The 15,025-nt window shown below is 37.9% G+C and overlaps 1 protein-coding gene across 1 annotated transcript in view; it reads right to left on the bottom strand.

Moving 5' to 3' along the window:
- Window positions 1–15,025, bottom strand: part of Pdk3 (pyruvate dehydrogenase kinase 3) — a 63,149-nt gene that overhangs the window by 24,291 nt on the left and 23,833 nt on the right. Inside the window, exons 3-5 of the mRNA XM_051179267.1 lie at window positions 13,525–13,596; window positions 7,050–7,234; window positions 5,514–5,603 (exon numbers count right to left, since the gene is read on the bottom strand). Coding sequence (XP_051035224.1) covers window positions 5,514–5,603; window positions 7,050–7,234; window positions 13,525–13,596 — 347 coding nt within the window. The remainder of the gene's footprint in view (window positions 1–5,513; window positions 5,604–7,049; window positions 7,235–13,524; window positions 13,597–15,025) is intronic.

Below are 15,025 nucleotides of genomic sequence, written 5' to 3'. Positions count from 1 at the left end.
AAACCACCTTGCCAAACCAAAGACACCTAAAACCTCCAATTATTGCCTTCTTAACAAAGCACCATTTTTGGCTGGAGAGATGGCTCAGGGGTTGAGAGTGTTGCCTGTTTTTCCAGAGATCCTGAGTTCAATTCCCAGCAACCACATAGTAACCATTTGTAATGAAGTCTGGTGCCCTCTTCTGGCCTGCAGGGTTACATGCAGGCCTAACACTGTATACATAACATAAATAAATCTTTAAGAACTTGTTAAAAAAATAAACAATGCACCATTTTATCAGTTGTTTTCAGTTGGAGATACTTGGTAACAAACCAATATTATCTCCAGTTAGCATAATCTAAGTAGCTGTTTCCTTAACTGTTTTAAATGGGATTGGGGAGATGGCTCAGCAGTAAAGAGCTCTCTCTGACTGCTCTTCCAGAGGACCCAGGTCCAATTCACAACCCCCACATAGCAGTTCATCACTATCTGTACATCCAGCCCCAGGAGTTCCAATACATTCTTCAGGCCTCTCCGGGCACCAGGCACTCATGTGGCATATATATATAGACAAAGACCCATAAAATGAAATAATAAAAATTTTATAAATTCACAATTAATTTGTTCTTCATCATCCCATATGAGCCACAAAGTGAGAGCTGGGAGTGGTGGAAATACATCTGGAGTCCCAGTACTTTGAAAGTGAAAACGATCAGTAGTTCAAGATTATCCTTGGCTATACCAAGCTGGAGGCCTGCCTGAGCTACATAAGATGGTGTTTTGACAAACCTATCAAAGAACAAGAAAAAATGCCTTAGCCCTGCCTAATGTATTTGCACTTGCTCACTGAACCATACCTGATTTGGGAACCAACTCTGCAAGTATCTGAGGATAAAACTGATGGTTTATCCCCACCTTCACCTTCTGCACTTCTTTTTTTTTTTTTTTACCCTGGCCACCTATGATAGTTACTAAGACCATACTGACCCATGAGCTCCCTTAGAAAGAAATTTCTAGAGCCAATATGCCACTTTTTAGAAGCCCCTTTAAGTTACAAAGAAATATAATGCAATATACATTCGTAGCCTTCCTACCCCCAAATCTATCCAAAGTGGAAATCTTAGTTTTCCAAAACAGTAGATACCCCAACCTCATAAACAGCCAACTGGGGAAGTGAGACAAAACATCTAATATAAAGACAGTGAATATCCAGAGTAGCCATGGCCAGGTTATTAAAACTTGTAGTCACAGGAAAAAACAAAATGAACTCAAGCAATGAAATCTACCTTTTGGAAACTCAAAATGGACATTCATGATCATTGTAAGTCAAGAGAACTGAGGAGTATCAGGATATAGGAAGGCCTAGAGTGCTTAGCATTGTCTTAAGTAGGTTTCAGTCAAGTTAACCAGGGCATACCTCCCCCCCCCCAAAAAAAAGAAAGAAAGAAAGAAAGAAAGAAAGAAAGAAAGAAAGAAAAAAAGGCAAGTAAGAGAGGCCATAACTTCGCAACTCCAGTTTCAAGAGACCCAGAACACAACCTGGTATTTTTGTTTCCCAATTCCAGTATCTATAGCTCTAGCTATAAAGTGTTTCATGTCCTAACCATAGGACCTACTCAGTAATTTTAATGAATCTATTTCTGGAGCTAGAGTGAGTCTGTTACCTGCAACCTGAGGAGACAAAATTTAGAGTCTAAGATATTATTTATGAGCTGAAATAATGCCATGTACTCAGAAGGCCATTTGTATGCTAGGCAATAATAACATAAAAACAACATGACAAAGTTAGCATGGTTGAGGAAGTCAAATTTTGTACCAAAGCAAAGATTTAAGTTTGTTATCTTTAAAACACTCTCATCACAAGATTTTTCATTTGGTTTTCTTGTTTCTTACAAAGAAAGCAGGGAAAAGGATGACCACGGAAGGCTCCTCCCAAGGGATAATAGGTCTTCCTTTACAACACTAATTCTAGCATTCACTCTGGAATATATAATTTACAGATGTATAAAGGTAGAAATTTATGTGCTGAATAAGCCACAAGGAGGCATGCTTAAGAGAATTCTATATACAGTTACTGTTATGCTGGATGTACCCCTACATGTATGCCTTTATACAACTGTCTAATCAAAAATATTTATAGTACTCTTACATTCTACATAAGTTTTCTGTAGTCTGTCATTAAAACTTGTGAAGGCTGTAAAACAAATGTGTGTACACACCAGCACATGAGTGTACATACATATAGGGTCACTTGGGATGGACATTTAAAAATGCAAGTTCTTCACAGCTAAAGAAAAAAAAAGTGGTCTGGAGTGCAGGACTGTAATACCAACTATTTGGGGGCTCATGTAGAAGGACAAGTTCAAGGTCTACCTGGCTTACAGAGTTGAGTTTAGAGAAAGCCTGGCAACTTAAGAAGATCCTATCTCAAAATAAAAAATGAAAAGGGGATCAGAATATAACTCAGTTCAATCACCAATATTATAAAAATAAAGTTTTATAAACATACATACTCGGAAAACACCTTGATGTGAAGAAGTTGCCATAAAGTTGATTATGTGGATGTGGCTTTGCAGCAGTGTCTACTTTTGGATCTGAAACCAATGCTTTTTAACTGCTGAAAGAGTCACAGAGGAACAGAGAATGCAGTAGTCCTTCCTCCTCACCCCCTAAGTATGGGGCAGGATGTGTATGTATGCATGTGTGTGGTGTGTGTATGTTGGGGGAAATGGAATGACAGGAGTATGTGGAGTGACAAGTCACTGCATAGAGCTTCACCAAGAATCTAGGCTTTAGCTGTATTCCCCCCACAATAAAATATAGTAAACTATATTTGTAATTAACTACACACAAGATTGATTTTTTAAAATGGCAACAGAGTGAAGATAAACCTGTGAGTGGGCTATGCCTGGCTATGTAAGTCTATAATCCTGGCTTCTGAGAAGCCCACAACAGAAAGATCACAAGCTCATGGGTTACAGAGTAAGTCCAAGGCCAGCCCGATAGACATGGGAAACTCTATCTCAAAATAAAGGACTGGAATAAAGCTCAACAGTAAAGTGCTCGCCCACCCACCATGTCTAAAGCCTGGGGTTCAATCCTTAGCACAGTAAAAGTAAGTTGTGAGTATTGGAAGAATGAGGAAAAATAAAGAGGCTGGAACTGTGAGTAAAATGAACAAAGAAAGTTGATGCTTTATGCCTACATGTCCCCTACAGGACATGTGTTAAATGGCCTCCAGCCTGTGGTGCTACTGAAAGATGACGAACCTTGGGGGATGGAGTCTAAGGGTGAGGGAGTTAGGTCACTGATCTTAAAGTGGATATTGGGCCTCTGGCTCCTTTCTCTTTTTGTTTCTCAGCTACTATAAAATGAGCAGCTTTGCTTGGCCCACACTCACTGCCACAGTGTTCTATATTGTTATAGACCCACAATGCCAGGGCCAAGCAACAGGGCACTGAAACTTTTCAAACTCAACCAACATACATATTTCCTCCTATAAGTTCATTTCCTCAGGTATTTTGTCACATCATTAGAGAGCTGACTGACACAGGGGGACTATGAGACTTGGGCATAAACTTTCAGGCTTACTTTCTTTCAAATATGTGCTGAACTATTCTGAATATCCTGCAGTTAGTTTCTGGCAAAAAAAAAAAAAAAAAAAAAAAAAAAAACCTGTCACTAAAAACAATTCAAAAGTTTCTGGCACACCTTGAAATTTTTATGCACAGGTTAGAGATCAATATAACAAGATCCATAGTTAATACATACTAAATAACAGAATAGTACTAACAGTACCCATCATAAAACTTAAGTTCTTTCAGCCAAGTCATTGGGGGAATTTCTCCTTGAATTACTCAAAACCTGATGCACTGTAGCATTGCTTCATTTCTTTGTATTACAGAAGTTGCTAAGTTGCATAAAACTCCTAACACTTATCAAATTCCACAGGTTCTTAGCTATAACCTCCCTAAAAATTAGTCAGACCTTATTTTGTAAAGAAACAGTGGTAATAAAAATGAGTGTTTTCCAAACTCTGCCCTGAAGAATGTCAAACATGTACCAGTGTAAAGCACAGTATAATAAATCCCCACATACTCATCAAAGCCCCAACTATTCTTCACAGAAGCCCAGTCTTTTTTCATTCCCCATCTTGTCTAATTTTGAAGCAAATCCCTCATTTCATACCAAGTACAGACATCTAGTATCTCTTGAAGCTGTACCTCCAAAGCTATAACTATAAACATCACCACCGTATCACTATCACCTCTAAAAACTAGACTTCAGGACTAGTTAACTCCTTGTGTGGCATTTTTTAATTTGCAATTTCTTAAAAATATTTTTTTTACTTTTTTCATACATATCAGTGTTTTGCCAGCATATATCAGTGTATCTGGTGCCCCAAGAGAGCACTGAAATGTACAGTTGTGAGCTACTATGTGAGTGCTGAGAAGAGAATCTGGGTCCTTTGCCAAAAAAAAAATAAATAAATAAAACAAAAGAAAAACACCAAAACAAACAAACAAAAAACTAGTGATCTTAACAGCTGAACCATTTCTATAGCCCACATTTTTTAATAATAAATTTAACAATTTTAGTGTCTAAAATTTGCCAAGCCACAGGATACTTACAGATTATCTATCTCTATAAGCACTCCAAAGTTCTATATACATTATCAAATGTATATACATTATCAAAAAAGCATTCCCTGGCCTTGCATCAATACAGTTCAATAGAAAAGGCACAAGTGAAATAATATGAGTAAATATCTTCTGACTACACAGTGACCCAGGCAGCTCCAGGAAAACTTAGTGCACAGTCCTTAGCAGTGGCTGCTGAAAAGCAACCAAGGTCCTTTGCGAAAACCAGGAAGAGGTATTGTCATGTACATCAGCTGAGTGTTAAGTGAGACCAGAAGCAGAGGAGGAAATGCAATCAGGGGAAGGAGACAGGTTGGGATCATGAATCTGCACAAAGTAACAACTTAAGTACTGGAACCTGGTGGGTTACAGACAGCTGAGTTTTCCTGATCCAGCATTTGAACGAATGATGTGGAACCTGTTGTTCAAACTCAAAGTCCTCAGTTAACCAGGGATTTATGAGTATCTGGCCTGTTCTATTCAGGGACTATTGGCATAGTGTCCATCTAGCTAAGTCCACTTGTTGTACTTCTAACACCAGGAGTATGCAAAAGAAAGACAAGTAGATTTGGCAAATGTTAACTCAGACCCATTTTATAAAAAAGGAAATTGTTAAAAAATGATAGCAAGTCAAATTTAGATCTTCCTGAAATGTTTACTGCTTAAGAAAGAACTACAACCACAACACTGACCAATGAAGTGCAAATTGGTATTTGAGCATTACAAATTATTCATCCTTTCCTGATCTAGACATATCTCATATTTGGCCTAAGTGGTTTAGACTTAACACAGTCTGATGAACTACAGACTACACAGTAACATAACTCTACAGCTGAGTCAAATTAACCAGTGTTATTTCTGCCATGGTCAATGACACTGGGTTGGTATCCTTACCTTTCACCACATCAGCTACATTACAGGTGGGATCGATACTCCCTATGTGCTTAGGATGAGCAGGATTAGTGTCGCCACCAAACAGGAGTGCTAAATGAACACAAAAAGAGAAGGAAAGGGATGGTTGAGCACAGAAATAAATTTCTAATTGTCAAAAGGATCTTTTAAGAATCATTTCAGTATCCATTATGACTTAGAGTAATGCAATACAGCTGATGGGTGAGCAAATACAATACCCATAAGCGGGGAAGGTCCCATCAGTTGCAGTTAGTAGATCCTAAAGCAATGACATGTCAGGTGCCCAATCCTTGCTCCCTAAGCTGACAGAAACTAGATCAAGACACTTCAAATCTTGGCAGGTTATCACCCTGCTCAAGACTAATGCAGCCATTTATTCCAATCACTAAATATGCACATGCAGTCTGGGCCATTTGTGAAGAACCTCCACTGGAAATATTGCAAAGGCCCCCATCCTGGAGGTTCTTTTCCAACTCTGTGTAACACAAACAATATTCGTTCAAATATTTGTAGAAAAGTATTCCATTTTACTCTACACAATACTTGCAAACTTTTATTCCTAAATAAAAACCTAAACAATCTAAAAGGAAAAAGGCAATACAAGCCAAATTTTTATAGGTATACTTTGTAAATCAACACTTGGGAAATTGACGTACCTCAATAGATTAGCTGAATGGTATTTAAGTTCCCCCCTTTTCCCTATAAATTGCCATATATTTATGTTCTAAAAATTATATAAACACATACTTTAAAGTTTATCTAAATAAATCAAATGATGTTTTTTTTTTAAATCAACCCAAAAAGTAAGTAAAACAAACAAAGCATGCTTTGTTTATTCTCTAACTCAGCAAGGATGACTCCAAATATGTGGATACTTTTTCTCAGAATTAAAAAAAAAAAAATCAACCAAGGTGCCAACACTAGAAATCAGTCAATACGTTTTTATGTTGAAAAGAATTTTAGATTTTTCCCCATCTATCACCATGAGGAAAAGACTAAACTCTCAATGTGGCATTATGAACTGATAATCTTGTTTCCTCTGATTTTTCCTATCATTGTGGAATAAAGGGAATTGCTTATATATCCAACATGCCAATTCATTATTTGCACTTTTGATGTTTTTAAAACTAAAATAGAAAATGCATGTATTGATTAAGGAAAAATACTTCCAGGTACATTAAATCATTGAGAAATTAATGTGGCTGCCATTAAAACCAGCTCCTTCTCGCCATTAAAACCAGCTCCTTCTCTCCACAGAAATGTAGCAGCAAAGCCCTTGAAAGCCAGGCAGTGGTCCTACCTCTATTGTGACCATCACAAATGTCTTTCAAAGACAGCTTTGAATCAAAAATATTGATTAACAGATTTTTATAATAGGAAGGTTTCACTTAAGAAAAACTGAGCTAGAAATGAAATTTCTACAACCAAAAGTCTGAATTAAAAGTGAAGCAAGAAAACATTTCAGAAAAATCAATATGGTTACGTTTTTAAAACAGGACCCAACATAACCCAACTTACTGTGTTGGTTAATAAGCATGCGGAAAGAAATGCGGTTGGTATAAAAACGATCCAGGAAATATTGGATGTTACTGCTAATAAATGGATCAAACCCAAACTTTTCCTTGTACTCAATCACGCCTTGGGCCATTGTAGGAACAACATCGTTGTGTCTGTTTCTGATGTTAATCAGAACATGGAGAAAGCTGTGTAGGAAGGAAACAAAATATAGTTAAGTCTACTTCATAGGCCAGAACATACTTCCCACTTCTGTCTAGTTATCTGATGGCACTCTTTATAACTATAAACATTACTTCTACTAGATAGTAAAATAAAGTAGTCATAAATATTAAATCCTAACCCAGGCTTTGGTTTGAAACTTACTACCAAAATTCTTTCAGAGCTACACAAAGTAGTAAAAAGTTCAAGTAAAGTTTAAAAATAAGCTCAAATAATTTTTTAGGAAAGCACTTACATTTTAGAGTTCTATAAAAGTGTTTTTTTTTTTTTTGACTAAAGAATTACAGAACATATCATTGTTTCTCCTGACAACATGAGGACAATCCTGAAAAGTCTCTAAGGACTTAGAAATGGAGTCTTAAACCAAGACCTTCTCTGAATAACGAATGCCAAACTTTTTATGAGCAAAAATTTGATATAATCTCCTTCTATCAGTAAAATATGATGAAACGTAGATATAAAAACTCAATGAAAATACCTGGGCAGTGGTGGTCCGCACCTTTAATCCCAGGGCTTGGGAGGCAGAAGCAGGCGGATCTCTGTGAGTTTGAGGCCAGCCTGGTCTACAGAGCAAATGCCATGACAGCCAGGGCCACACAGAGAAACCCTGTCTCAAAAAAAAAAAAAATGAAAAAAAAAAAAAACTCAATGAAAATAAACTTACTTGTTGGGAGTAGTGGCACATACCCATAGTTCCAGATACTCAGGAGGCAGAAGCAGAAGGGTACTTTAGCCAAGGTGTTTAAAATTAGCCTGGACAATATAGGAAGACACTAATCTTGAAATAAAACACATAACTCATTTTCAAGTATTCTGGTACATTACTGTAAAGATGAATATGGAAGGAACTGAAGCAATGACTCAGTAGTCAAGAGCACTGGCTGTTCTTCCAGAGGAAGAATGTCCAAGCAGGCCCAGTATCTCTCTCTTCCTGCTGCTTGGTGATCCATATGTAGAACCCTCAGCTCCTGCCCACTACCATACTTCCTCCCATGACAATCATGGATTAAACATCTGAAACTCTAAGCAAATCCCAAATAAAACTTTTCCTTTATAAGAGTTGCTATGGTCATGGTGTCTCTTTACAACAATAAAACATTAACTAAGACACACATGGCAGCTCACAACCTGTTTAAATCCAGTCCCAGGGCAGCTGACACCTTCTTCTGGATCCATGGGCACAGTTACTCATGTGGTGCACATTTTGTAGACAAAACAGCCATACACTTAAAATTAAAAATAAAAAATGTAAAAACATGGATAGAAAAAACATAAAATACAGTGACCTTAAGAACAGGAAAATAAGCAGGGCATTGGCAGTGAGCGCCTGCACTTGGGAGGCAGTGGCAGTCAGATCTCTGAGAGTTTGAGGTCAGCCTGGTCTATGGATCGAGTTCCAGGACAGGCTCCAAAGCAATACAGAGAAACACTATCTAGAAATATCAAAACAAAAAACAAAAACAACAAAAAAAAAAAAACCTCAAACAAACAAAGAGGAAAATAAGTAAAGCAATGAAACCAAATAAGATTATGGATCCAAGCTCAAAGGGTGAGTAAGTAGAATATACCAATGTGGGGTGGTCTCAAGAGATGATAGCTCTTCCAGAGGACCCAAATTCAATTCCCAACACTCACATGACAGCTCACAACTGTCTGTGGCTCTAATTCCAAGGGATCTGACACCCTCACACAGACATACATGCAGGAAAAACACCAATGCACATGGAACAAGAATAAATTTTAAAAAGAATGTAACAATGTAAGTCAGTAAGGAAATGATTAAACTTACTAGACCAGAGGATTAATAATATACCAATGTCAAGCCGTAAGCCCCAATTAAATGAAAAATGTAAGAGTGAGACTGGGGAGATGGCTTAGGAGTAAAGAGATAAGGATCTGTACCCACATAAAAGCCAGGTGTGGCAGCACTTCTCAGTAACCCCAGAGGCACAGGAATAGATCTCCTAGGGGATAGTTGGCCAGCCAGTCTAGTCAAAATATCAAGTCCCCTGTTAAGTGAGAGAGCCTGACTGGAAAATTTAGGTGAGAACAATCAAGGAAGACACTTGATGTTAACCTCTGATCTTCACATGGAAATGTACGTGTGTGTGTGTGTGTGTGTGTGTGTGTGTGTGTGTGTGTGTGTAAAATAATTTCTTTAAAGAAATAATGTTAATGAAACCACAGGAACAATAAAAGAAAATCAACTGAATTATGTAACTTTGAAATAAAGAAGGTTATTCTAGGAGCTGGAGAGATGGCTCAGATTTTAGAGCACTGGCTGCTCTTCCAGAAGTACTGAGTTCAATTCCCTGCAACCACATGGTGGCTCACAACCATCTGTAATGAGAGCTGGTGCCATTTTCTGGCCTGCAGGCATGCATATAGGCAAAACACTCTATATAACACATAATAAATAAATAAATCTTTTTTTTTAAAGAAGGTTATTCTAAGATTATTAGCAAGGGCAGAAACACAAAGAAACAAAGATGACTGCAGAATTTCAGAAGCTACAAGAGTCCTTATACTTAGTGAAGATGAACGTCCTATTGAGAAATTAAGAAAATTATGATATTAGTGTGGAAATCTATGAAAAAGCAAGCACAAATGCCAATCAATTTACCAGCACAGAAGTGAAATAACCTAAAACAATGTGAAACTGTTCTTTTTTTATTAGGATGACAAATAATAACCAGTGTAGGTTGCATGTGGGCGCTAAATGGAACCTTTGCTAAGGGCAACTTAACCAAATATATCTAAGTCCAAAGAAGATAATTCCACTTCTAGAATCAAAGCTGTGGAAGCAACTGAACAAGATGAATAGCTGTTTTTAAAAACTGCTTTCAAACACAAACATGCATACACCACACATAAAGAATGAGGGGGTAGAGACATGAGAGAAAGAAAACAAAAGCTGTTTTTCGAGCACTGTTTGAGCCAACAAGATGGCTCAGTGGATATATGCCCTTGCTGTGTAAGCCTGGTGACCTGAGTTTGGATCCCTGGAACCCATGGAAAGGGAAGGCAAAGACCAACACCCAAGGCTATATCCTCTGATCTCTACACACAAGACAAACACCTATGCACATGTATTATATATACATACGTACAGATGAATAAGTATTTTTAAAAACTACAAATGAGTCTAAAATTCAACACTAGTAGGGCAAATTGCATGACCTACCTGTAGAAGAATTAATAATATACATCATGCAGTGGTGGCACATGCCTTTAATCCCAGGACTCAGAAGGTAGAGGCAGGCAGGCAAATTTCTGAGTTCTGAGGCCAATATGGTCCAGAGTGAGTTCCAGGACAGCCACGGATGCACAGGAAAAAAAAATCTGTCTTATAAAGCATGTGTGTGTGTGTTTGTGTGTGTGTGTGTGTAAGTAAGGGACAGCTACCTGTTACACAATAACATTTCATCGATAGACTCTGTTCACAAGTGTCCCCTCAAAGATTATGCCCCCTGGTAAGGCTGTAGTCCTCTAAAGTTAGTATGAGGATACTACTCCATAGTGTTCACATAAACAGATTTTCCTCGTGAAGCATTTCTCTATAGGTATCTGTCATTAAGTGATATATGACTGTATTGTGAAACTATTAATTATGACCAAGAACTATTACAGATACTTATTTTTATAAAAATTGCTGGGTGGTCACAGCTAAACACTGAGCTGAACTCTGGAAAACCAGTTGCAGAGAGGGAGGAGTGATGAGCAAAGGGATCAAGACCAGGCTGGAGAAACCCACAGAAACTGCTGATGTGAACAAAGGGGAGCTCATGGGAAAACAGCATAGGCAGTCCTATGCTGGGAAAACAGCATAGGACTAACCCAGACCCCCTGAACGTGGGTGTTAGTTAGGAGGACTGGGCAGTCTAGGGGGATCAGTGTTTATCCCTAGTACATACAAATGGACTTTGGGAGCCCAACCCACATAGAGGGATACTTTCTCAGCCTAGGCATGTGAGGGAGGGCCTGGGCTCTGCCCCAAATGATATGACAGACTTTGAAGACTCCACATGGAAGGCCTCACCCTCCCTGAGGAGCAGAAAAGGGATGGGATGGGGGTTGAGAGGGGGACAGAGGAGAAGTGGAGGGTGAGGGAACTGAGACTGACATGTAAAAAAATGCTTGTTGTAAATTTAAATAAAAAATATTATCAAAAAATGTTGGGTGATACTAGCACATATTTTTATCCCAGCACTTGAGAGGCAGCAGCAGATGGATCTCTCTAGATCTCTCTGTGAGTTTAAGGCTAGCCTGGTCAACAGAACCAGTTCCAGGACAGCCAGGGCTACACAGAGAAATCACATCTCAAAAAACCAAACTAAACAAAAAAAAGTAAATAAAATCAAAAGACTTCACACTCATGCAATATGAACGCTTAGAGGATAAGGATAGAAGAACATGTTATCTGTGGCTACAATCTTTAATCCTAGCACTCAGGAGACGTAGAAAGTCAGATAGATCTCTGATTGCAAAACCAATCTGATCTACACAGTGAGACCCTGTCTCAAAAACAAAACAAAACAAAAAGCCCAAGTTTATAATTATTCACAAGAAATTTTACAATGGAAAATAACTCTTCATATACCTCTTTCCAACATATTTATAAATTAAGTATTTGTAAAATGAAACAATTCATTATAGTGTAGAAACATCTTTACTTGAAGAGAAGAAGCTTACTTTAATGGATTAATTCTAAGTATACCTCCCTATCCTCCTGGGCTTTTCTATCTCCATCATGAGAATCAATCTGATTTACATAAATGACCCCCCTATCTAGTGATCTCATATAACCTCTGTCTGAACAGACAGGGCTGTTACCAGGACACTAGCTCACCTTTTACTTCTTCATTTTCTAATATTGAACTTTTTATATTTTATAGATCCATTAGAGAAAATACACCTAAACCTGAGCTACCGTCTCCTGGCTAGAACCAGCTGTTTTGGCAGTGTGCTACAATGCAAAGAACCAGTATACTAAGGAAAAGGAACCATGATTCATAGATGCTCTGCTATGCAGTGTCACAACCTGGAGGACAGCCTACACTTCTGACCTCTATACTGCCTTGTTTGTGAATTCGTGTTTGGGTGAAAAAACACTCCAAGGTCGTTTGTGTAGTGTAGCATTTCCCTAGTTCTTTTCATATACCATTCCAAGTCAAGTGTCTGTCTCACAATTATATGGATTGTCTATACTTACAATAAAAGAAAGCTCTTAGCACAACAGACTACCATGAACATTCATTGTATACACCCAAAACAGGAAGAAATAAGGGTGGAGATAATTTTTCTTGGGGAAAACCCACACACTCACCTTTGGTTTTCTGGAGAACAAAAAATGGAAAACAGAAATATTTTCCAGTAACTTGAAAATTCAGTAGTCTTTGTGAATAGTAACATCAACAGAATTTAGGTTGTGTATAAATACACACACACACACAGAGACACACTTTCCTGTTTCTCCAAAACAAAACCACTTGTTTCCTGAAATCTACTCTTAATATCCCATTGGAAAGTATGTTTTAAGATGATGGATTAGGTGGATAACTCATGTATACTTCATATATATGGAGGCTACTGCATTCTTAAAGCTACCACTAGATGGAACATTCACTACAATGCTTATATTAAGATGGTGTCCAGTTCACCCTGACTAAATATATTAAGAATTATGTCATAAAGTATTAACTGAAATTTTTTTATTCTCTGTGTACTCTACTAAATTATTGGAAAAAATCCAATAATGTCATTACTCACAAGAAAATTAAAACTTTTGTGTGAATTCTAGTTTTTTGTGTTCTCACCTGTGTGTGCAGTATGTGTGGGTATATGCATGTTAGAATGTGAACACACAAATTCTCATGCACATACACATTGAGGCCAGGTTAGGTTCAATTGTCTTCCTTATTCACTCACTACCTTACTCGTCAAAACAGGGTCTCTCATTTGAACCTAGAGCTTGCTTATTTGGGTAGTCCAGCTAGACAGCTAAACTTAAGAGCTTCCCTAAGGACTCCCAAGAATTAGGATTCTAAGCAGGTTGCCATAGCTGCCCAGTGTTCATTTGAGTACTGCAGATCCAAATTCATGCTCTCACACTTGTGCAGGTATGTTAAACACTAACAAGTGAGCCATCTCCCCAGCCCTGAATTACAATTCTTAAGTCCCAAAGCATGACTCCCATTAATAGAAATATTCTTTTATCTAGCTATTTTTACTTTCATGTAAATTGCACCATACTTACTTATCTAAAACCCGTGGGTCTTCTGGGCTCTTGTTTTCATATTCTAAAAGTTCAAGGAAGCTCTGCATGTACCTAAAAAAGAAGAGTCACCACATTAGCTACCTATCTAATATCCTTTCCCTTTTCATAAGAGTACCGCAAGTTTTCACTCAGGCTTTACCCCATTCCCATACCCCAGCTCAAGTGTGTCAGGCTAACTTGCTCCCTCCAAAGCATGTAAGGTGCTCCATTTTTCACTGGGAGATCATCCTCTCTTGTCAGTAATGACTCATCAGTCCCATGGTCCTATGAATTGTGTACATCCTAACTAATATTCCAAGTATATAGTTTGTTTACTCAAAAAGTATATATATTTTTAATTTGTTTTTATTTTATGTGCATTGGTTTTTTGCTTGCATGTATGTCTGTGTGAGGGTGTCAGATCTTTGAGTTACAGACAGCTAGAGCTGCCATGTGGGTACTTGGAAATGAACCTGGGTTCTTTTGAGACTAGCCAACACATTTAAACATGGAGCCATCTCTCCAGCCGCTCTTGACTTTTTTTGAGACAGACTTTCACTATGTAGCTTTGGCTGGCCTAGAACTCAATATGTAGACAAGGAGGACCTTGAATTCATAGAATCAACCTGCTGCTGCCTCATTAATTCAGGGATTAAATGCATGCACCATCACACCTGGAAAAAAGAACCTAAAATTTTAAGAAATGACCTAGTTTGATCCTGAAGTGTACACTAAGAATATGAGAAGGCTCCTTCTCAGAGTAAAATTAACTTCAATATGTATTAGAGAAATGAATGTTAGGCCCTCAGAAAAAGATTCTGGATTGATTATGGTACTTCCCAATAAGGGCCAATACAAGAAAAATGTGTACACCATTATAATTCTTGAGGCTTAATAACATGTGTCACACATGAGCAAAGTTAGACAGGCCTCTGTCCCTTTCCAAAGGGAACAATCCTCTAAAGGGAAAAGTTATACATGTAAACGAAACCACCATTATACTAAGATTCACATCATGAAAAGAAAGCAGAAAGACTACAAGGTAGCTGAGGAAACAGTGGCAGAGTCACTGTTCCACATCCACCTCACACAAATACATGATCCTAAACTACATTCTTCAATCAAGACAGGAAAAAAAAAAAAAAAACGAAAAAACAAAAACAAAAACAAAAAACAAAAACAAAAAACAGGAACACTATCCACAGAGATAAATGTTAAAAGTATCTTTGGGGAGGGTTGAGCCAGGCATGGTGGCACATGCCTTTAATCCCAGCACACGGGAGGCAGAGGCAGGTCAATCTCTGTGAGTTCGAGGCCAGCCTGATCTACAGAGCTAGTTCCAGTACAGGCTCCAAAGCTACAGAGAAACCCTGTCTCGAAAAACAAACAAACAAAAAAAGTATGGGGGCAAAGAATCGCAATGTCAACCTGAATCCAAATGTTTCAGAAAAAGCAATCAATGTATGATGTCAATCTAAAAAAGGAACAATCTGAAATACAT

This window comes from Phodopus roborovskii, unplaced genomic scaffold (genome assembly GCF_943737965.1).
Source record: "Phodopus roborovskii unplaced genomic scaffold, PHOROB, whole genome shotgun sequence".
NCBI lineage: Eukaryota > Metazoa > Chordata > Mammalia > Rodentia > Cricetidae > Phodopus > Phodopus roborovskii.
This window is presented reverse-complemented; position numbering and strand designations above follow the sequence as displayed.